Source organism: Balearica regulorum, chromosome 5 (assembly GCF_011004875.1).
Source record: "Balearica regulorum gibbericeps isolate bBalReg1 chromosome 5, bBalReg1.pri, whole genome shotgun sequence".
Lineage (NCBI taxonomy): Eukaryota > Metazoa > Chordata > Aves > Gruiformes > Gruidae > Balearica > Balearica regulorum.
Window position 1 is genome coordinate 64,527,664 of NC_046188.1, and position 24,713 is coordinate 64,552,376.

Genomic DNA, 24,713 nt, shown 5'->3' on the forward strand with positions numbered 1-24,713 from the left:
ACAGTAGTGGATATCCAGTTGGTTCATCTGGAAAAGTGAAGGGACTGTGAAATCCGTGACTTCAGCGTGCCTGCCTGTCTTTGGGCAACAGGTCTTTCTCGTGTTCTTCACTGGGCAGAGCTGGTGGATCTGGCCTTCACTCAACTCTTACATGTAAAAGCTGTGAAGGAGCCATCTTCTTTTTCAGGTTGAAAGCCCTAGGAACTTGTTGGGTTTTTAACTAGGGGAAACCTTGCCCAGACTGGGAAACGTGCTTTTAGCTCTCTTGGCAGTTCTCTGAGCTGTTCCTGGAGATTAGGAGCCCTTAAACCTACTGAAGGGAGCCCCACACTGTTTGGAAGACTGGTGGTTTTGGGCCTAGATTTGCATGTTTTTTAAGGGAATTTTGCAAAGCCGCTGCCGGCAGCAATCTACTAACTCCTTGCTCATCTCTCTTACTTTCAGTTTCACTCAAGTGGCTGCATTTTTGAGGCATTAAATGCTCCCCCTGCTGTGGTTCCTCTGGGTGGCTTCTTGGGGTCTTGGTAGTCTTCATGGAATTGGGAGGGCGAAGCTGAGCTGGGAGAGAAAAGGGATATGGTCTTATGTGAGGGACCCTGCTCTGCGAACGTATTTGCTGATGGTTTGGACTTGGACAGGCTTCTGCCTTTTGGTACTTTTTTTTACTGCTGTTGGTTTTAACACTTGGGTTAAAAAAAAAAAAAAAAAGTATGTGCTAATATTGACCAAACTGTTAATATTTTACAGAACTAGTGTGAGTCTTGCTAGGTGTAGAAAATCCATGTCTCTTCCAAGGGCAAATCTACTGACTCGGTGCCAAGTGTTTAGTGGAGGCATTAAATCTCTTCAATATCCAGGTCAATTAATCATTTATTTAGAATTGACTTGCTCTTGCTTGACATCTCATTTTCAAAAATTTCAACTAGTTTGTTTACATGTTGATTTTTTTATAACTGCTTCCTGCAAAGACAGATCTCTAGTTTCCAGACCAAATATGTACAGTATCTTGATATGTAGGAGTTTCAAGCAGGGTTTTGATTTGTTTTGAGGATAATAAATGACAGTTGTTTATTGCTTCAGCAGAAGGCTCTGCGATTGTGCAGCAAGGCCAGTTTTTCCTCCTTTAAAAAAAAGATAAAATTCAATTCTCTTAAGTAATTATGCCAGTAAAATAAATCTACAACCTGTTCAAAAGAGGAGGCTATTGTTTAAACAATTATATATCAGAAATCCTGCTTGCACTGTCATTGTCTCTTCACTCACATAAGATGATTATTTTTTTTGCCCTGATAACTAACTGGGAGGAATTCTGTAACATTCATCAGGTTAATGCATATTTCCAAATACCCTGGATGTTTATGTTGCCAAATACACTTTGTATGAAGGAAATGGGGAATGTATCACCTGATCTCAGTTGATTCAGTGCTGTCAGGAATAGAGAATAGTGGGATAATAACATAAACATAAATATTCCTTCTTAATGCCATTTTTCAGTGAATTGGGCTCAGCAAATTTGGTGTCTGGTCTGATTTATTTTACTATAAAAAGGTCAGATGGATATTGTAGACCACTTTGCTGTGCAAATTGCTCTGCCCACCAGTTTGTCCTTTGCCACCTTCAGTGGGAATAGACAGCTGCTGTTTCATCTCTGTCCTGCGAGTGCCTGGCAGGAGACGTGGCTCAGGGCTGGCTCCTTGCTCTTCAGTTTGTATGGAGCCACTGAGGCTCTTCGGGCTTTTCTGTGTCAGGTCTTTGGGAGGGCTGGGAGAGCTTTGTATGGTTGGATCCTTGACTGCTTGCTGTCTTGATGTCCATGCCAGACTGATAATTTTTGCCCATGTCAGCTTTGTTACTGTAATAAATATAATGGAAACAAATGGTTCAAACGATGAGGAATGTAATGAGCAAGTAATCACCAAGTTGCACAATTCTGCCACGCCATGGCAATATGAAATGTTCCTCTCTGAACTTCAGTTGTGCCAGTGTACGTAGCTATAAATGTCCCACAGTATGGACGGGCGACGTTTAGTTCACATGCTTTGTTTCCTGGTGACTGCGAGATACGTACTTGACCACTTGGGACTTGGACATCATGCCCGTACTGTCCGTCAGCGTGCTTGGCCAGAATACACGTACTGCCGTAGGTTCCCATCGCCCTTCTGGTTTGGGGCTGTTTTACAGAATGCTGTGCAAATTGGCAACATTTGTGGATGTCTCTGTTTTGGTATGTCTGATAAAACCATGTTGAGCTCACTGGAGTCCCCCCCATTTGTTGAGAGTACAGATGGACTTTGATAATTTTTTTTTTCCCTGCAATCTTGGAGTAGTGAGTATTAGTCATGGCAAAAATGGGTATGGAGTCATGTACACCCAGATGGACCCGTTGAATGGCGAAACATGCAACAGGTGGTATTCTGAACTTTAGCTGGCTTTTTCAAATAAGATTTTGTGCCTTTTATATACGCAGATCATCCAAGAAGCTTCGGCAAATAACAACGAAGAGTGTGTGCAATTAAAACCCCCATTCCGCTGCCATCTTGTCAGCAGTAGCAGCAGCAGCGTTTGCTGGTATCTTAGAAAGGCTCTTTGCCCCAGATATGCAACTCAGGAGGAGGAGATTCTGTTACAGCTTTTCTTCACCAGCTTTTCAGGGTTGTGCAAATGACTTTCATGAAGTTTTCGCACAATAGCCCAAGGCTTTTGAGGAAGGACTAGACTAGAAACTCATCACACTTATTTCCCATGTGTTGCATGCATTTAGACAAGGCAGTTTCCAAAACAGTGTGGTGGTCGAAGCAGAAGAGGCATCTTAAACATTGAAAATCTCTTTCGTATTTTAAGCATTTTTAACTGTTAAAAAGATACTATCTGCAGAGAGATTAATGAGCAATAAGTAAACTATGTTGGATCCAGGCTTGCAGAATGCAGTTTAACTGCTTTAGGTTTCAGCACAGTCATTTAATTACTGGGTTACCGAACATTTTCTCTGCTGTGGGGGGTGTGTGTGCGCAGGGGAAACGCGTACATTTACACAAAGAACCGTGAGTGAAGTTTGGGGATACTGCCTTCGTGTTGCCTAAACAATCCCACTTTAGATTACCCCCTGCCTTAATTTCCTTTCATGAAGATTGTAGATAGGTTTTGCTATCGCTTACACTCGATTACTTCAGTGTTCACTTCCCCTGTGTGATTTAACATGCACGAGCTTAATTATTCTTTTCTGGCCTAGGGAGAGATTTCCTTCCAATAATTACTTTCACTGCCCTTTACCCTTCTGCACATTAGTTTGTTTGGAGAAACATAAGTTGCTCGGTAAGCAACTCCAAACAAGGCAGTGCCTGGAGCTGTCTTGGAAATGTAATTTATACCTTTTACATAGCGTGTTCAGCTTCAGTTTGCTGAAACTCAACTACTGGATGTACTGAATTAGCAAGCTCTGAACATTCCTCCCTTAAGTAAAGGTGGTGCGAGTTCAGCAGAGAAGCGCTGCTTTGCACTGCACTTCCATACTGTAGTGGGGCCATACAGGTAAAAAGGAAAGGACATTGAAGTTGGCAAATAACAGCCATTAATTCAACCATTTCTTTTTACTAGTAGCTGTTGTTTAGTCATACACTATTTAAAATGTCAAAAGAGAATGTGATGCAATGCTGCCAGACTGATTGCTCCTGTGATAGCAAAGCAATACATATTTAATCTTGTGGAAATTTCTCAGGATTATATCCTCCTGATTGCTCCTTATCCTGTCCTTCCTAATACATATAGTATGGAGAGAAAAAAACCCAAACAAATGGTAAAGACCAACAAGAGTAAATTGCATAAATTTGTCCTTAAAATCTCTTATTTTAAATTGGTAATAGTTCTTGGAGGTATGATGGATCATTTCTTGGAATGGATGGTACAGAATTAGTTCTAGCAGCTTTGTCTTCTGCAGCTTATATTAATCTGTGTGCTATACGAAATACAATCTGATATGCCAAAGGGATGGGGATGTTTCCTTCTTCACCATGTTTACTGTAAATAGTCCTTAGAATTATTATAACAACTATTTTGTGGTAAATATATTGAAAAGTAGCAAAAATTTCCATTTGTCTTGGACCCCTGAGTATCTAGTGCTCTTGTTCAGATGGAATAATTATTTAATTCTACTATTACTTACACAGTAAGTAAAGAAGTTTGTAAAATCAACTGTTTCACGTGTGTGGAAAAAAGAAACTGTTTTGAACATGACAAAGCTATGTATGTTTTTACATTACACTGCTGCCTTCATTATGTCCTGAAGTTTGTTTAAAAACAGATAAAAAGAGATCATGTTCTGAATGTTTTCTCGCCTTCTATTTTAAGGTAATCTCTTAAAAATCTAATCTTTGATCCATTGCAGAATTACTTGTCCCTCAACTATAAAAGTTAAAATAAATTACTACATCTAGTTTATACTTTTCAGATTTGGTAGTGAATACAAGATGTGTTGGTATTTACTGGGGGATCTGACATTATAATTGCAGAGCACTACTTCACTTCTGATAGCTTAAATATTGATGTCAATAGATTTATTGTTATTAAAAATGAAAAGAGGATATGATTTGCCAGTTTCAGTAAAAACCTTTTTGCCCTCTTAACTTTCAGGGGCTTATTTTTTTTCTTAATAGCGTCCTCACAATTTTGCTGGTGATAGATGGGAAAAATTGTTGTGTCGACGGTAGTAAACGATGAAATTGGTAATGGGCAAGGCGGGGTGTCAGTAGTATTAAGGTGCCCATGTTAGGGGTGAGTTTCAAACTGCGTGGGCAAGTTTTATTGGCCCCGGTTTACTGATTCAGTAAAAACCGTTGTCTTTCAAGGCAGAAGAAACCAGACTTCTTTGAAATCAGTGAGAACGAGAAAAACCAGATCTTTTTATTAATGGAGCTTGGGAGGGATATTCTTTGTCCACCTTGAATCTGTTGTACTTGTCTCCACTGCGACATAGGTTTATACATCAAAAAGGAGTTTACATTGACCAGCGGCTTTTGGGTAAGAGCTATCTTTGCCTGTAGGATAGCTATGATGAAGTAAAAATATGCCTGTGTTTGTTGTGTGGAGGTAGCCAAGGAGACAAAGGTTCACAAGCCCAATTTTCTTCTTGGAGTTCATCTGTAAAGTGCATATTGCTGGAAAGATGCATGTGCTATTTCTGTCTACAAGCAGGCTAGAAATACGGGTGGATTCCTTGATTGCCTTTTGCGGGTCTTTTGCTTTTCCATCACACATGTGCATTAGATGTGTTTATATAAAAAAATTGATCCTATGTACATGATTAAACTTGACAAGCCTTAATCTCAGTTGCTAAGAGTGTGGGCTGGATAGTTAATGTGGTAGGTCTTTGTTTTTCATGTAAATACTTGTAATGTTCTGTTTGCATTAAGTATGCCGGTTTTTTTCTTGACAGTTTAGTGATTAAAATCTACTCAGTTTTAAATAGGTGTAGTCATGTGAATACTGAGAACAGAGTTAAACTGAAGAGAGAACTTAACCTTTTCAAGAAAACTACCGAGTAATAAATGCTTCTTTGACCTCCTTTATTTATAATGGCAAGTGATTGCTATTGGCTGTTTTGGCTGGGGGTTTCTGTGAAAGATTTCACTTGCTTGTATACATTTTCCTTAAAAAATTAGAAAATATGCTAATTTTTAATTGGGTTATATTCTTGGATCAGCAATGGTAAGTAGTAGTATTTTTATTCATGTTAGGGCAGAATCCAAAAGTCCAGAGCTGTACGACTAAATCTGGTTAGCACAACTATCCAGTTTGGAATAGGATTCGTAACCAACAAAGTCATGCTGGCGAGCACCTCTGATGTCAGGACAGCGTTTTTGGGCGGGGGGGTGATTGGTTTTTTGTGGGTGTTTTTAAGACTATAGGAGTTGAGGTACTGAGGTTCCCCTGTCCTGGATGTTGAGCCATGCAACTAGTGTGAGTGAAGCCTTACCCGTTGTGTCCGCTGCTTGGAGCTGTGTCTGGGGCTTTGGGAGGCACGAGAGGTCCTGGGTCTTGTTTTGCTTTTTTACGTTATATTGCAGTGGCATATTTTCATGTTATATTGCAGTTTTATCAGATACTCTTGTGAGATTTTTATCAGCACGTTATGAATTTGGATTGGAACTGGTGCATTGGGTGCACTTAAGTTGATGTTTCCTGCTCATCTTCAGAATTTAAATTACTTTTGCTCTTTCCTGCTGGAGAGGAGTCCATCTTGAACTGCTGTGGTAAATAATCACAGAAATTGTCAATAATATAACAGGACTAGTGAGCAAACTCCTGCTTGATCGATGTTGAAGCTCTGTCAAGGTCAGTGACACAACACGTTCCGATAAAGGCTTGTGAACAGGCTTTCCAAAAATGTGTGCTTGGAGTTAGACCTTCAAAACAAAGCCAGGTTGAAGGTAAGACTAGAAGAGATTTTGGTGTATAATACCTAAGTAGGCAGTCTGATTTTTGAAAAGCAGAATCACTGAGTACTGTTGCTAGATTTCTGTTTCTGAAAGGCAAGTTACTTCCTTGACTATGTCAATACAGAAACAAGCAGCTAACTCTTTATATTGAAAATAAAAATAAAAAAAGGTCTAAGCTGATTTATACTCAGTTGCATTTTGCCTAGATGCGTGAAGTCTTTGTAGCAAGTGGAGCTTATTAAAGAATGCCTGCTGGATACGTAGGTAGTGTAGAGAGGAGGATTTTAAACCATAGCTTTTTATGTTCGCTCAGATTGGTGTTAGTAATAAAAAGGTCTTTGTTCTGTTCCCTCTTGGTGTTGTGTGGGGTTTCTGTCAGTCATAAAAAGGCTATTCCCATTTTCTTGCAGGGGTGAGAGCATTTTGGAGATTACCAGAGGCTCAGCCTATGGTTCTTTGACATGAAAAATACCCTCTCCTAATGATTTTGGTAGTTTTTGGCTGCACCTTGTATTGTTGGACTGGTCTCCTGTGAGGAAGTTGCCCAGAAGCCGCCTTTCACAGGATCAGGGCATTTACAGACAGTGGAGAGAGACGGCAGCACGCCGAAGAGGTTGGACCACCACTGGCCGGGAGATGGCTTTGTTAGGCTGTGGCTGTACCTGATGCTCCCCGCTCACCCCTGCGCCCTTCACCGCACACGCAGGGGGTCTCACAGAAACCAGCGGCCACGTTAGCCTGCCGCTCGGCTGGTTTGGAGTGGGAAGGGGCTGGGTGACTGGGTTTCCCCAAATTGTCCTGCACCTATGAGGATGATTGTCATGGTTTTACCCCAGCTGGGAGCTGAGCACCACGCAGCCACTTGTTCACTCCCTCCCCATCGGGATGGGGGAGAGAATTGGAAGAGTTAAAGTGAGAAAACTCGTGGGTTGAGATAAAGACAGTTTAACAGGTAAAGCAAAAGCCGCGCGCACAAGCAAAGCAAAGAATTCATTCACCACTTCCCATGGGCAGGCAGGTGTTCAGCCATCTCCAGGAAAGCAGGGCTCCATCATGCGTAATGATTACTTGGGAAGACAAATGCCATCGCTCCGAACACCGCCGCCCCCCCCCCCCCCCCCCCCCCTTCCTCCAAGCTCCTTACAAACTGAGCATGATGTCATATGGTATGGAATATCCCTTTGGTCAGTTTGGGTCACCTGTCCTGTCTGTGTCTCCTCCCAACTTCTTGTGCAACCCTAGCCATCCCGCTGGCAGGGCAGTGCAAGAAGCAGAAAAGGCCTTGGCCCCGTGTAAACACTGCTCTACAATAAGTCCATAGAACAAAACCATCTCTATATCACCAACACTGTCTCCAGCACAAGTCCAAAACGTATCCCCACACTAGCTACTATGAAGAAAATCAATCCTCTCAGCTGAAACCAGGACAATGATATTTCACATTTCCTTAAAACTGTTTTGTGTCCTATTTGAGGCTGGGGGAGAAGTCCTTCAGGAAAAGAGCTGCTGTAGTTTGCTCTAATATTGCAAGCTTCTGTAGCATTTCTGTTAAGCGGAGACTGCCTACGCTGCTGAAAAGCAGAGGTAGTCCTCCAATGTCCTGTGTAATATACAAACATCAGTATTACATCAGTTTGGTCATAGATAATGTACAGACTGCCTTCCCGTATGTTAAATGCAAGCAGATATTTAATTGCACACAAGGCCGCTACACCCAGCAGGGTATATACCTCAGCCCTCACGAGCTCTGATTTTCGGACAATGACAGCGCGTCATGTGCAGTCTCAACAAATTAGTTCCCCGCGTTACGCGGTCCTTTCTCAGCTGTCTGCTTGGGGATGCCCAGGGATGTTTCATCAACATGCGTTGTTCCACTTGCCTTCGCTTTGGGAGCCGCTGGCTTGCGGTGGATTTGGATGAGCCGTTGCAGTTACACCAGATTTATGACTGCCTCTATTTATTTATTTTTTTTTCTTGACGTAGCAAGGGACGTACAGCAAAGAGCAGGCACAGTAAGCTTGATCTTCTTTTTATTGACGATAATATTTAAAAGCTAAAATGTAACAGTATTTCAGTTGTGAATACATGGAAATTGTGTGTACTGCTTAATGTGTTTGAGAAATCCCTGTTACTTTTCTTCCTTAAATACAAGAAAACAGGCGTGTAATGCCTCATTGAAAGAAGCCTGTAGGGGTGCTTTGTGAGGGTCTTAATTAAGGGCTTTGAAAGACTAAACAAAAGGAAAAAGAAAATGCTACAGGGTTATTGTTATTCCAGCCCATTGGCTCAGCGAGCTGACCATCCATTGGTGCCTTCTGTCCATTTGGGAGCTGAATGACACTTTTGTTCGTGGTTAACAGAGGTGAAAGAAGCCAATTATTGGCTGTCTTTTCCACAGGGCAGCTGCAGACGGATTTCACTCCAGGCAAATATGGACTTTTCTGCCACAAGGATGGTTGTGATGACAGTTATTTTTGTGGAATTGTATGAAAGAAAACAGATATTTTTTTTTTCTCCTCCTCCAGTGACTTGTGTAGATGTTTATTGAAAACTACTGTGAATGTGCTGGTGTGAAATGGGAAAGTGTAAAGGGCTGGATTCCCTACGCTAACAGTATACTCGGCTTTTTCTCTGGGTGTGTGAGAAAGTGAGGGTTTTTGAATTTCTTTTTCTCCTCTTATTTTCTTTTTTTCTTTGCAGTTGCAGTTAATTTTAACTATAGGGTTTTTCTAATTGGTGTGCAGTGTGCATTAACCCTCCTATGGCTGCCAGCTCAGGCTGTGCTGGCTGCTTTGTGTGCTGTAGTGATGGAGGGACAACCTCTGCAGGTTAGCAGGAAGTCCTACAATGGCAAAATAAATCTCTGCATGCCATTAGGGACCTCAGTGTGCCTGAAACTTGGCGCCCCCCCCCAATTCTTATCAGTTGGTCCAGTACATTAGAAGATGTTTTCCCACAACTTTTGCTTTTATATTTAAAAATTTATTCCTTTCCCCCTAAATTTTCTACGTTTGAGCTCCTAGTTGTAGTTTAAATGTGTAAAAAGACTTGGCTGGTGAAGAACCAGGTTCACTGACTGTTTGGATTCCAGAGGAGTCTCCTCCAGTTTGGGGCAAATTTTGAGTAAGGACCCACGTCCCGGTCAGAGTTGATCCATCTTAGTTTGTTATACTGAAAGACTTCTCAGCATGTTAGCTGCTGAGGAGGCCTGTTGGTGGTTGTGGTAGATTGTGACGGCCTCTTTGCGTAGCCGTCTAAAATCTGCGTTTGGGCATAGTTCATAATAATAGTATAAAAAGAAAAGAAAAAGCTGGTGTTCCTTGTCTTATGTGGCTTTCTGCTGCAGGTGAAATGAGAGTCTGCCTTTTGTCCTCCGACCTACAGAGGTAGAAGCACTATGAGAACGTTATTCCTTCATCTCTTGGTGCATAAAGAGGTTTTGTGCTTTCAGTTGGTTTCTCTTCATCCAGACTGATTATTTTCCTTCACTTTTTTTTCTGCATGGCTTGTTACCTACAGACGTGAGTGATCCTGCCAGTTTCCACTACATTGCCAACCCACGTTGATTGAAGTTTGTCATGCCCCCATTGGGCTTAGCATGGTGCAGGCAGCCTCGCTTGAGGCTCTCGAACCGGCTGAGGATGCGTCTCTGCGGGCACTTGTCATCTGCTGGCCAGTGTCAGCAATAGGGCCGTACCTCTGCCAAGTTCCTGAGAACATATGGGATGCGTATGTGCGCAATGCCGTCAAGTTGCCCGTGCAACACTGGCAGCGGTGGCTGCGCACACAGAGGTATCAGCGATGACAATGGCGACCATCTCCTGGGCATGGTGGCCTGGCTCACCTTTCTCTTTCCTTCCCCAAATGCTTAAAACTAGCTAGTTTTTTATGGCAGAATTTTGGGGGGGGAAAACCCACTGTTATGTATGTGCAGAGCACAGGTGCTGCTTTCACTGTAGATCCTGAACTTTGCATATCATCTTGCTTTAAGGTGATGGCAAATACAGGTTGGATGGGTATAAAAGCTACACAACTTTGACCACTGAGGAAACAATTGTGTTTTTTCACAAGGCAAAGCATACGTGAAGTTTTTCTTCTTGAGATGAAATAATTAGCTCTGTGGTAGAACAGAACAAAATAATTCCTTACACTCTCATTATGTAAGAAAAATAAAAATGAGTTCAGATACTTCCCTGATGTCCCTTGTTCAGTCCTGTTGAAGTAGAAGCTGAACCTGTAGCTCTTCTCTAAGAGCATCCTGGCAGACATTTTGTGCACCTTTCATTTCCATTTGTGTCTAAGGTTCACTGGAAGGTAAGGTGGATGCTCAACCTGTGTAAAGGACTTGGCCATACATCTCAGCTAAATCAAAAAGAGGGATGTAGCTGAAACCAGTATAACCCCAAAGGATGGGAAGCTCGTACGAAGCTGATGAAGCTGTTTGGATTCTTGTATTTAGCTGTGCGTCTTGTCCATAGGCAGCAACCCTCGCTTTACCATTTGTTGAAGGTACCGTTTGCCCAAGTGAAACGCAGGGGTTGTACGTTAGCACACGTGAATGCTGCCACACGGGAAACTTCAGATGACTTCAGGCAGACTTTAATTCTTAGGATGTCATAAAGTGGGAATTACTTTTCTGTTAAAGTACTGTGCAATAATTGATGATCAAGAATTTCCAAAACTTGAGTTTTGCATCTTATCAAAACTGCTCGTGCTTTGTGAGCTGCTTTAAAATGCCTTGAAAATCGCTTTGTAAAAGCGTGTTTGGTTCTATAAAGGCCACTCCAGGTGCTGCCATGAAATCTATTTTGACACTAGAAAGCTGTACTGTGTGCTTTTAGTTTTCCCACAGTATATAGATAATTATAGCGCTGCATTGCAGGAAAAGATTATTATTTTTTTGCCAGAAATAATTTTTAGTTACATCCCAGTTGCATGTTTTATGTAAGTGAAAAAAAATTCTTAAATGCTGAAGGTGGTGTATATAGGTTTGGACTGATTGAGGTGTTTACATTCTGTCTTCTGGCTTCATCCTATCAGTTACTGTGTTCATACACCAATTTTGTTTTGCTTTTTTGCTTTTAGTCTTCTAAAAATGTAGGGCTTACCTAGACTTTTGAGGCTCAGGTTGCTTTCTAAACATTGGGTGGAACGGACTAGGAGACCAAAATAAACCAGAAGAAAATGAATAAAATTCAGAGTACTTAGAGTTACTAAAGTTGGCATTTTTATGAAATTGGACTTGTAGCTGTTCATGTTATTTTTGCAACAGAGCAAAAACACGGAGTGAATATTCAACGGGAGATTTTAAAGTGAATGTGTGTGTGTAATGATAGCATGGCTTTTCTATCAGTGTAAACAGATTTAAGTGCTGGGCTCTTTCTGGACAGCTCAGACACATCGGTACTTTATCCTCCCCCTTCCTCACACAGATGCAGCAAAGATTATTCTCCTTTGAACCTGGGGTTTGGGAAGGGGAAGCAACCTGTCCAAACCCACAAAATGAGTCTGTGCTGGGGCAAGGAACTGAACCTCTGTGGATCTCTGTCCGGAGTTGTAATGGGGAGCTTTTGGTGTGAAATGTTTGTTGGAGTAAATACTGTGTTGCTAGGTGGAGTAACATGTGATGTCCTTGGAGTCCAAAGGGTGAGCGTGACTCCCTATGCTCCTGTTGAGGTGGTTTAAGTTTTATGGAATTGCCCTTGAAGCTGTTAAATGGAATGAAACGTGCCTTGTAGGTGTTTGTGGGACCTGAGACTGGCGGGGGGGGGACGGGACACGGGACACGGACGACACGACCCCAGATCTCATTAAACTGGTTTGATTACATAGTTTGGTGATGTTCCTAGTGTTTCAGCAATGGTTGTTCACAGAAGTTTTCGATAAGGAAAAAATGCTTGAGAACTTCCTCAACAGTAATGAACAAATCCTTGGCTTGGTTATGCATGAAGTGTCTGTGCCAGGTTTAGCAATGTGTGCTTTAAATTTAAACTCAGATATGTCTCTAACCTGGGGCTGACTTAACTCCTTCAAGAAAAATCAAATCTATAGATGACATATTTAACTTTACGGTTGCTGGCTCAATATGACTCCATGATGGTAAGGACAATTGGTGCACCTGGCAGTACTGCCCTATTTTAACTTGGTTGCAAACAGAGTATTAAAGTTTATTTACTTAAGACATGACAAATACCTTTCTGTAAAACTCCTTTAGGGAATCTGGTGTTGACTTCGTTGAAGGCATAGCTACATGTTACATTTTAGTATGGTGCCAAGTTCCCATTGTCCCCTTCAATACCTTTCCTCTTTCCTACTACCATTGCAGTTTGCTGCCCCACAGTTGTGCTGATAACAGCTCTCTCTGAGGCCGTGCTACATAGAGGACAGCTAATCCCATCTGATTTTTTTTTTTAAAAAGGCAAAAACCAGAAATGTTTTTGTTTAAATCCAGATTATTATAATGATCTGATTACAGCAGGCTGCCCGTAATCAGTTACACCATGGAGGTGGAAAGCAATGGGAATATAAGCTGATTTTCTTCATCAGAAAGAAGACACGTTGTGCAGCTGCACCCTGGTGGGTGTAGTAGGTTGAAGCCTCAAGCATGTAACCTGTTGCTATGTTCTCCTTTTCCCTTTGTGCGTGGAGACCTATGGGTTAAAAAAAAAAAAAAAAAAACCCTGCTTACCTTTACTGGCTTCTACAAACAATCTCAAGCCTTGCCAAAAACAATGATTGTAATGAATGGTTTAGATGCACATGTTTGGGCTAAAATGATCCCAGGTTCAAGCCCCTTAACCTGGAGAGCTGTTATTCCAGCTGTTAATGAGATGAAGGCATTAAAGTATTCCTCATAGTTTCCCATATCTGGAAGATGTGTCAGTGAAATACAAAAGTATCACTAAGAGGAGGACAGCGTTTTGAACACTTGCACCCAAAGGCTCCACCGCTGGGTTTACAACTTGCCTTAGCTTTGTGTGTAGCTCCTGGAGACACGAGACAAGCTGGGTAAAGTGCAGAAGACAAGCAACAGGCATAAAATAATTCTGTTACTTAGGTTTGATCCCCTTCAACAGCTGTCATGCTAGTTGTAGGGCGTGATGAGTCTGCCTGGCAAAGATGCTTTGCAGCAGTCCTTTGAAAAATGTTGATCCTTACAGATTTTAGCTGCTCTGCTGCTTTCCTCAAGTCCCCGGTAGTCTGGGTTTCCTCAAGTGGCTGTGAATCCAAGGTGGTTGTCACCAAATACTTTTAATGACTCTTCCGGTGTTTTAATCTGTGGTTACCCTTGGAGTCTTGGATAACTGTCTTACTTTTTATAAATAATTTTTAAAAACTTTCAAGTCAGAGGGTAGCTGTGATGTAACCAGACTGAGAGCTTCTCTACCAGGACTTTGGGTGGTAGCAGGACACACGAGGCTGGTTACAGATCAGGGACGTGGATGATCCGAGTTCCCACTCGGTTTTGTCCATGCACTTCCTCATGGACTTGTACAGTTTGGTTATTTGCGTTTTGTGATGGATACTCGTAGGAGGAGTATCTTGGCACAGACTTGTCCTTGGAGTGCTTGACTGACGTGCCTGTCATGCTCATGGTCTGATTTTATTTTTTTTGTACTCAATTCCCTGGCGTTACAGTATTCTGGAGAGTAAATAATTATAAAACCATGAATAATGCATAATTTTACTCTCTGCTATAAATGATCTCTAACTCTGTAAACAGACACTCTTGCACTGAAAGACATCTTGTTTCCTCCTCCAGCTTACAATAAGCCTTTCCTTCAGCCCGTAATCTGCCCCAAACGTGTGGCTCTTAAAAATTAACCAAAGAGCATGTTAATTTGCGCTATATTCCTATTCCAGGATATGATCTCTTTCATAATAATGCAATGGAATTTTTTTCTGGGTTAATTCCCCACCATGTGTCAACATAGGCCATTAACCGTATGTGTGATTGCTTAATGCCTGGCCTGCAGTGACTCAAATACCAGTTCAAAATAGGTCTTCGCATACAGGTATTGTTCTCTCTAAGATCTTGATGATGGCTTGATTGGCACATGAATAGGGTACATTAGAGCTAGTTGCTGTGTCTGAAAGAAAGCTAAGACATCATGTTGGAAGAAAAAAAAACCCAACAGGTTGATGTGATGTGGGAAGGAGGAGGCAGGAGAAATAACTTAGAAATATGGTGGGGGAAAGAGGGGGACGTTGCTTCTCTTGCAGGAACAGACCTGTCTGAAATTTTTCAGCCTTTCTGTGGCTGTCAGTGGAAATGTTGTAGGTCCTGCTTCAGCAAAATGCTAAAAGCTTACTGGAATCAACAGGATTTGTTTGCCTTTTTTTTTTTTTTTTTGTATTTGTACTGAAAGAGGGCTCCATGTACCCCTATTTCCTAAAACTTCTGAGTATCTCAATCCCCTCTATTAGCCAGGGTTGGTGGGTAGTCCGAAGTTTGATTGCTTCCATGAAAAATCAGGTTGAGTGCTTCATCCCCAAGTGAGCGGTCACACAAATGTTCCAGTTAGTTTGAGCCACAGAAAAGTGGGTGGAAACATTGCATATAAGCAATATTATTAGAGCATAATTGCTTTCCGCCGATACAAAATGGAGTGAACCTACACATCTAGCAAACAAGAAACTGTCAGAACAGTCTCCTGTCCTGTTCCCCTACTAAAATAAAAAAAAAAAAAAAAAAAGAAAAATAAAGGCAATTAATTTGTTTTGACATGGTGGGCATAGCCCATGAGAGCAGCATTGGGCAACTGGAGGAGGCTCCAGGCTCCGCTGGTGACTTTGGGGCAGTTTCCCGCACCTCTGCGTGCCTGTTTTCCCTCCTGTGCGGTTTGTCTTGTCCATTTAAGCAACAAACCCTTCTAGGTGAGGAGTGTCTCCAACTGTGTATTTGTACAGTGCCGATCAGGTTGACATGTTGAACTAGGGCCCTTAGCTTCTTGTTGCAATACAAACAACAGATGATAAGACGTTGTGCTCATTAGAGAGATAGCATGGGTACTTAGGAAATGGCAAGTGTATTTGCTGGGTGGGAATGCAACCTGTGTCATATTTAGCCAGTCAGAGCAGATGTTGACTGAGGCTTTAAGTATTTGGATACTTCCTTTCTTACAAGAATGTTTCCTAGAAGAAGTGGAAAAGGAAACATGCTCATAAATGAAAAAAAAAATGGCATGGCTGATAGGCTTTTTGTGACTGCAAAGTGGGCTGTGACTACAGAACAGGTTTCTGTGGTTTTTAAGTGCTGGAGGTCTCTGTGATCATGCCCGAGGCAGTAGGGCCGTGCTTAAGATTGTTGAGGAGAGATGGAAACACCAGGAGAAAAAGCTATATTAATGCAAAAATTGGTTTCAAATCTTCCATTTTGTTTTATCGTTAACAACTTTGTCCATGTTAAAAGGAACAGTAGATGAAGATCAGAAGGAGAAAAATGTGTTGGGGCATGGCGGTAAGGATTGGAAGATACGGGATAGTCAAGAGCGTGCAGAGTCCCGGCTGTTGGCAGACCCAGAGGTGCCCTTGAGCTGTGCCCTTCCTGCTGTGAGATGGGCACGACGGGTAGATGTACAGACCTTGTCAGAAACTGGGAAAACGTAAACTTTAAATACAATAGCAGTCTAACGTATTGGGACATCGGTATGCTGTTACCATATAAATGGTAGCTAATAGTATAAGCTGAGGTAGCCAAACCTTGCTGTAATAGATGTAGGTAGTATATAAAAGGTAAGAAATTAATTACTCCGCATATTACTTTAACTTTTTTTTTTAAACTCAAACACCGTTGCAAGCTCCAACACTTTCCAAGTGTAGGCTCCTCTGTAAACACCATCTTTCCTTTGCCTGATGTTTGTTTGCCTTCTGTTCATGATTTCTAGCTGTCGGGGTTGGCATGGCTGCCTGTAACATATATCCTTGAATTTCAGCTGCACTTGTTGGATTCACAGTGCAGGCAATTACTGGTCCAAGCAGTAGTTGTGAGGCGGTGCTTCTGGAAGAGAATTGTTCACTTCTTGTTATCAGGAAGATATAGTAAAATAAACCCCAAAAACCCAAATCTAATTTTTTTCTTTTTAATCGAATGAGTTTAATTAGAGTTTCCTTGCTGATCCTCTAGGCTTTCGATGCTTTCATTACATACCGAATACGATTAAGACATAGGACAGTATTAATGCAAAATCATTTACTCCATCCCTTCAGTGGTTTTATGTTCATCCTGAAGGAACTGGCTAAATGGTCTAAAGTAGCTCCTGGTCTCCCCTGGGACTGGCTGCTGAGGTGTGTGATTTGGTTGAAAATTATGTTGGTTTTCATTATGTGAGCGTGTTCCTACAAGGAGTTCGACACTGAATGTGTTTCTTCAAGACCGTAGCACCACAGTACAACTTAGATTGGTCTAACCTTGAGTTTCCCTGATTTCTGCCCCCCCTGCCCCCGGCCGCTAGAGCTTCTCTCGGTGCTGCCACACCACCAGGCAGTTCTCCAGGTTAATGCAGATGTGACCTAGACCGAATTTGAAGCTCTGACCATCGCCATACAACTGCATATACTTCTGTCCCTTTTTTTTTCTTTGATAATCGGCAAAGAATTGTTGGTCTGATATACTAAGAAAAATATCCGTTGCTTTGTCTTGTTGATCTTCACCGATGTTAACGTAATCGGGACGTTATCCATGTGTTGATGGGCACAGTGGTAATGGGTGGCTAATTGTCGTTGAGTATTTTCCAGCCTCATGTTGACTTGCATTTGCAATAACCTGGCTTATTTAACATAGTTTAAAAAAAAAAAAAAGGGGGGAAAAAAAAAAAGGGCCAACAAAAAAACCCCCCAACATTCACAGCTCCAGCTTTTCCTAGTACTAGTGAAGCTGGATCAGGGTTACTACCTGGGGAATTTTACATAAGATTAAGACCTTTTACCTAATGGTTTTGTACAAGTAGGTAGGAGGGCTTTATTCAAATATAGCTAGCTCTGCCTAAATCATTTTGTAAGTGTTATAATTAAATAACTCGGTGGCAGAGGGCCCAGAGACCTTGGAAAAGACTGAATGGAGCCTACAGTATTACATGCTATTATCTATCAGCAAACAGGTTAAGCTTGCTCAGAGGGAGTATTTTATAGGATTTTAAAGGTGCCTTGTTGAAACATGATCTTCTTCAACAAACACTCCTCTCTCTCTCCCCTTCCCTCTCCCCTTCCTTTCTAAATTTCACAAAAGATAGAGGTTAGGTGGTGAGCCAAAAAGAAGTTACCTATTAATGAAGAGCAGGGGAGCACAGGGGAGTATTTTGATTTTATTTTTTAAGCAGCCAGTCTCGATTGGGTTTGGCTGAGATCTCGTTTGCCTTTTCTGTAGCTAGATATTTCATGGTTTTCTGGGTTCAGATCTTTTTTACAAAGTGGAGTAATTTAGGTCGTTAGCATGCCTTCGGATGCAGCGCACGAATGGGGCGGGAGGGCGCGTGCCCCAAGTTCAGTGCCGATGCAAGCGTTGATAGCCGAGGCTGCGGTGCAGGGTGGAAAGCGTAGCACCAGCATCTCCTGTGAGTTTTAGGAGACATGCCAGCACACCAGAGCTAGGTAGCGAGGAAGGCTTCTTTGCCTGAAGCACGCGCACCTTTTGGCTGGGGACATGCAGGGAAGAATGGTAGGTCTCGTCAAAAAAAGGCTGTTGCAGCTAAATGTCCCTCAGTTCAGAGACCCTGGCAGCATTTTTCTTTTCAGTGCCCATCGGTTACTGGTCGTTAGCTTTCATTCTCTGCCTATATCCTGGGCTAATTTATTTATCATTTTTGCCCGTCCTTTCTGTAGCCCTCTACAGGAAGCCTGTGTTTCCCATTTTGTGGTCCCTCTTTGTTGTTGCAGCTTTTCTTCTCGGGCAGGAATTACTGTCCCCTTCCTCCGTTTCCATCATCTCTAGCCAGCTGTCCTTTCAAGCCAGAATCCCGCTCTGGCAATCAGTAAGAAAGACATTTAGGATAAATCTAACAAGGGTCAGGCGACTTTGTGGTGGAGGCAGGACTTTAAAATGAGAGAGAAAGCCATGTCCTGCAGGAGATGCTGTGACATGCTGTGCGTTTTATCAACTTCTCTTTTGTGTGATACCACAGATGAAAGCTGTGGTCGAAGCCACTTTCTAAAGATAGGGAAGAGTTTCTTTTTTTCAAATGTGAGAGAATTAGTAAGTTGTTATTCAAGATATGAAGTATTTCTACTCATCCTGAAGCCTGGGGAAGTTTGACTTTGGTTAGTGGTAGAATAAAGAATCCTTTAAAAAAGCAACCACCAAAACTTGCCATCAGGAACTGGAATTCTTGCACAGAAGAAATATAATAAAAAAAAGTTTACGTGCTTTATATTGCCTAGTTCAGGTTTCTGAAATCCCCACTGCTGGTTGCTTTAAGAGTAGCTCAAATCTCCTGCTTTGCGCAGCGAAGAGATGTGGTGCTCTGTGTTTTTACTGTGTCCAGCGAAGGTGCTTTCCTCTCCCAAGTTATTTTGTCTCATTTGATGCCTACTTTCAACAGAGGGAGGTTTTCATGGCTTTTAGCGCCCTTGCTGGTTAGTATACGTGCAAGTATTTTTAAAGACACGTGTTTCTGTGTTAGGTGAAAGCAGGGGACTATGCTAAACTAAGCTTGCAATGAAGATTAAAGTAGTTGTCGGAATAACCTGAAAGGATCTACTGAAGCAGGCTGAAGACAGCAAATAACTGTTGGAGTACCGTGGCTTGATTTTTCACATTTGGCCTGTAAAAATTAATCTGTGCAGTACCTGGGATGGTGAAATAACACTTTGAGTATGCTTTTCAAGCTACTTGTTTTAGTTATTTATTATTTTTTTTCCCCTGTAGTACGTTCCTGGAAGAAGGACCAAGCTTTTGACCAAGCGTGTGAGCCTTATGTATCATTCAGAACTGCAGCTGTGGCAGCAATAGCACTGTAGGAGGGAGCACGGTTGTGTTTATATTCTGGCGTTACATCTCTCCTACCTGAAATGGTGAAACCAATTGTAACTATAAGGCTGTGATTCATGTTATCCCCAAGATGCAGCCGCCTCTTGCTAAAGAGGTTACCACCTTCGGCTGCTCATCATCTTAGTTTCGATGCCAGCTCCTTGCCCGATCACGCCCTGACCTGCCTCGGCTGAAGTTGGTTAGTGAGCGAAGATTTAGCCTGGCTGCTTAGCACAGATAAGCCCGGTTAATGGCTAACTGCTGAAAGGTGCAGGTCTACCCCTGGCTTCTCCTTCGTTTTCCTAACGAATCTATGGTGTAAAACCACAGCATTGCTGTCCTCATCTTTTCCCTTTTAAAGCTGTTGTGTCCGTTTCGTGCTTCCCAGGGCAAAAGTCCCAAATAGAAGCGTGGGGCTGAGTTTAAGTTCAAGATAGAGCTGTAAGTTGCTGAGGCTGACAGATCATACTGCGAAGTGATGAAAACACAAAAAATTTAAGATCAGCCTTCCAAATACTGAGTCTGAACTTCAGTGTACCAGTAAAATTTAGGGCAAGCGTGGGGGTTTTTTTGGTGTTTTGTTTGTTGTTGGGTTTTTTTGTTTTGGTTTGGCTTTTTGGTGGCAATCAAAAAGTGTTTAGGTGGTCTGCTGTTTTTCAGGGACTTACGTCTGGATGTCATAACCCAAGCCAGAATGGGTCCTTTGCTGTATTTGTGCTGAAATGAGGCATTAGGCAACTGCTGATGGGATCCTTCTGTTGTGTGATAGCATCATTCCTGTGGACACTGCTAGAGGTTGGGAAAGTACTACTAGGTGTTCATTTTCTTCATTCTCAAAACTTTATTTTGTATATTAGGACCTTAAATGAGCTCTAGGCTCATAGGCCTGAGGCCTTTCTAGCAGAGGTAGAGGAATGGGTGGAGTAGGGCAGCTTCTCAGTGGGGATTTCTTTGGCATATCCAAGGCCAGTACTAATATTTTATCTTTATTACATGGACAGCCTCCTTGATTCTGCATAGACTGATTTGCTTTTTGAAATTTCAGGAATAGTAAGATGAATATTTTCAAAAATAAAAGCAGTAGAAACTTGGCAAGGACTATTTTTGTTTTGGACAGTGTTTTTTTGGGAAATAGTTGCCATTATTTTGTCATAATGGTGCTAGTCCGTTTTTGTTGTAATTCTTCTATAAAGCCTGTGTTGTTAAAAAATATCTTCCAAATTCACTAGGCAAACTTTTTAGAGAGGAGTTAAGCCATGTAACTGTAGTGATCTGGGCGTTCGCTGATATTGTTTGTAAATTCTTGCATTGAAGCTTGTGAACTACTTAATAGTTTATTACGAGCAAATAGTGCCCATGAACTCATTTTTTGAGGATATGCTGTAGAGTGAAATGAAAAGCAAATTTTAAAATTTTCTTTTTCTCTATGTATACAAAACCCCAAGTGTCTGATTTTGGCTTCTACAATTCTTGTGGTTTTCCCTTTTCTATTGGTTGCTTTTTTGCTGGTAGTGCACTTCACATAAGATTAGCGTGTTTTCACCTTCTCATCTCCTACGTTGAAACTTAATTTTTTCTGCCAGTTTTTCGAAGTGCGATCCACCCAAGTCTATTGATTAGTGAGGCATTGGCAATCACTTTGTGGTTTCTCCAGCAAAACTGCTTTTACATGATGTTTTTAATTGAACAAAAAAACCATTTAGAACTTGTATGGTGATCATTAAGAAACTTGGAAAGTTGGTGGCTTGATGTCCCCCGAAGTCTGCGAATCAGTGCTATAAAGATTTACTGAGTAGGAGCTACTATCACACGTAATGAAGGCAAATACAGAAACTTTGTCATAATTCCAGCTTTTTAGCAAGGTGTCATGATAAACAGTGTCTGAAGATTCATGTGATACGGCTAAAGACAGAATGGTGACGCGTCTTTGTGCCTGTTCTTGTTATAAATGCAGTTCTGCTGAAAATAAATTTCAGCAGAATTCATGGATATTGATGATGCTTCTCACATCTTCGTTATTAAGGTGTTCTGTTTCGTGCTTTACATCCAAGGAGTCTACTCTCCATATTAAAATTGTAGATGCTAACACTTGGAGCTACAGGGAAAAAACATTCTTTGCTAATTTCAGGTCCCAGAGAAAACTGAAATGACATAGCATTTGGATGTCAGCCATGCCGTATGTCTGTGTGGTTCCGTTGACTTCATTTAGGATTGCGTGTGACACTTCTGAAAGTCAGGTGTTTATAGCTCTGAAACTTGCAGATCGTTGCTTTCAGATGGGTGTGATTTCTTACTACTTCTGTCCTAAAGAACTATCACATAGTGTAACAAATGTGCTTGCAGTCAAAATCCCTGACTAAGCGATGTGTAGCCATTCATAAAGTGCTTTCTAATGATATGTACTCTTGACTTATTTTTACTACCACTGTTGAATATGGTATATACAATAATAGGCTTTTATATCACCTGGACAGTCTTTTGGGAGGGTTGTGATTTTCTTGTACAGGTTACTATTTCTTAGGATTCATGCAGCGTCTCCGTTCCCTTCTTACGCTTCTGCCCTATTCATAAATGCTTCCCAGTTGATACTGGAAGGGGACGTGTAGTCCTCTGGAAAGGAGAGGACTTGCTTGGACGTGTGAAACGCACGTATTCATGACAATTTGAAAAATGTGTATGGGGGGGTAGGGAGAATAAAAGTTGCAGTCTCCCGTGGAGCAGACAGCTGACAATTCATGTATCTGATACTTTTTATTTACTTTCCTGCCCAAGAAGAAAAATGTCCCCCCCCGCAGCAACTGCAGCATCTCACGGTACCCAAGCTGCTGCTGAGACACAAAGCACCTCTTAAAGCGTGCGGGCTGTAGAGTTCAGAAATAAATCATCTTCGGTTCAGCTCCTTCTGGAGCTCAGTGAAGGAGTCTGTTGTGCCATAGTGGATTTTCTTGGTCTTCTCTCACAACTGGATTCGTTTTGTATGTGCTGAACTTTATTTTGATCTCCATTGCTCTTGAGTTGCGTTAGTATACTCCTAACAGCTGCTGGGGAATAACTCTCTTGGTTTACACTGAGGTATGAGGAATGAAGTTTTGGCCTGCTAGTTAATAAACATTTCATTTAAAGAAACAATTGCATTTAGATTTAATGTAAGAGTGCAATGTTCACGTTGGTGGCGGCTGGGGGCCTGTGCTGCTTCGCAGACCGGTTGCCAGTTACTTGTTAATCTCAACATAAAGTCACTGACATCAGTTGACATTGTCAACTGCTGTGGGGAAGGAAAATACTTTTTCCCCCCCAGTAACTACAGGGTTTTTTAATACAGTGTATTCTGTTGTCAGTATAAATAAGGAAACTTTTTTAACGGGTTATGTTAGACATTATGGTCTGGCAACTGGAGGAATACTGTGGGCACTCTTTGCAAAAAATGCTTTAATTAGCTGCTGCAACGTTTTTGGTAGGTTGTGTGGTACTGACATGGCATTTGGTTTGTCACAGCATGAAAGAAGGCACAAATGTCCCGAGACCTCATTTCCTCAGAAGCAGCATCAACCCCTCCACATGCTCCTTGCTCCCCTCAGGGGCATGACTCTGAACCTCCTAAGGTCAGCACCAAGTCCTGTCATGGGTGGGAGCAACGAAAAATATCCTGAACATGAAACTTCTTAATTACTCAAGGGGGTTGGTTTTGCTGCTACAAAACAGTTCTTCAGGGATTTGCGCCCTTGCAGTATAGCTGGAAGAGTCCAAATCGACCTTTCCGTGCCTCATAGTAAAAGTGATAAATCCAGTTGAGGCAGATGTTTGAAAAGTAGTGGTGGCTACAGATGGGCTAAGAACATCTGCCCAGCAGTAGGCAAAGGCTAGTACTTTATTCCCAGATCAAGCTTTTTAGGTGGCAAACAAAATCTGCTGTCCTGGGTGTGGTCATCAGCCCTTCAGATCTTCACGCAGGAGCTTTGGTGGTACTTGTTGACTATCAGTAAGATGGAAGGGGTGGTTTGGTTTTGTTTGTGTGCTTTTTACTGGAAGTAGGTGGGGAGGTGGCACATAGATGCTGGAGAACAATGTGTGGAAGACAGCAAGCAGAAGGAAGCTGGGAGGGCTGTACTAACGAGCCTCACTGAATTGCTTGTTAAACTACATATTAAAAAAAAAAGCAGTAACCAAGTGGAAAGTAAGAACTTGGGTTATGTCATGAATTGTTAGGCAGTTATTAGTTTAATTATCAAACTGAATTGTTTTCTTGCTAGTTTTACTCACGTTGAGTAATAACTTGCTTTAGGACTGGATTATCTCTGATGGTTATGTAGGTGTGAACTGAGGTGATGGCACCAAGTTTGCCACTTTACTGCTCCTTCAGAAAGAAAAAAGCTGAACAGGTCTGCATACCTATCATGTAAGCACTTGCTGCTGGCCTGTCTCTGCTCACGGACTGAGAATGCAATCTGCTTAAAACTATTACCTCAAGGACTTCTATAAGTTTTGTAGGAAAAAAAAATGACTGTGGTAGAGCTAGGACATGTTTCTGCTATTCTTGTCAGTTGTTCCAGAAGCCTTGTTTGCCAGAAGCTCTTTATTAAGTCCCAATGCTTTTTTTTTTTTTAAGACATTGTGGGATGAAAATTTGCGTGGTGGGTGGTCACAATCTTTTTTCTAATTTTTTTATGTGCTGCGGTTTTAGAGCAGTCTTAATCATATGTGTTAAAATTGTATGCATGTGTAAGTTGGTAAAAATTAGTACTGAGGATAGCAGTACTGTAGAGCCTCTTCCATACATGGAAACCCTGTAGTTTTACAGTAATTTTTTTTGCTTAGAGGTGTCAGAAAACTTTTTTTTTGATCGACTTTCCATTATACAGGTCTTTGCTGCAACTGAATTCTCAAATTACTGTGCTTTGAGAGTTTAGCATGCAAATTTCTAGAAAGAGATATTACTGTGTGATGCTGGAATTTTTTTTGCTGTTATCGTATAATCTGATTGGGTTTTCTTTTTCTCCTCCTTTTCCTAGAGTCTAAAAATCCCTTACTGCTTATTGATAAATCTGTATTTCTTCTTTTCCAGAGATATCAGCATGAATAACATCACAAGGCTACCAGAGGATGCGTTCAAGAACTTTCCCTACTTGGAAGAGCTGTAAGTATTTCACACACGTTCAACTTTTTGCTACACCATCAGATGGCTGCGTAAAGTGGAAGGTGGGTGGGGAAGTAGTGTTGAATTGAGCTGCGAACAGAGAAAGCAATTATACTTTAAAAAAAAAAAAAAAATCCTGTATGTGTTTGGAAACCGGAACAGTAAATGCTACTTACAAGGGACT

The 24,713-nt window shown here is 41.7% G+C and overlaps 1 protein-coding gene across 2 annotated transcripts in view; it reads left to right on the forward strand.

Annotated features, from left to right (window-relative positions):
* The window catches only part of LGR4 (leucine rich repeat containing G protein-coupled receptor 4), an 80,548-nt gene that overhangs the window by 9,906 nt on the left and 45,929 nt on the right, over nt 1-24,713 (forward strand). For both annotated transcript variants that reach the window (XM_075755317.1, XM_075755318.1), the window contains exon 2: nt 24,458-24,529. In XM_075755317.1, coding sequence (XP_075611432.1) covers nt 24,458-24,529 — 72 coding nt within the window. The remainder of the gene's footprint in view (nt 1-24,457; nt 24,530-24,713) is intronic.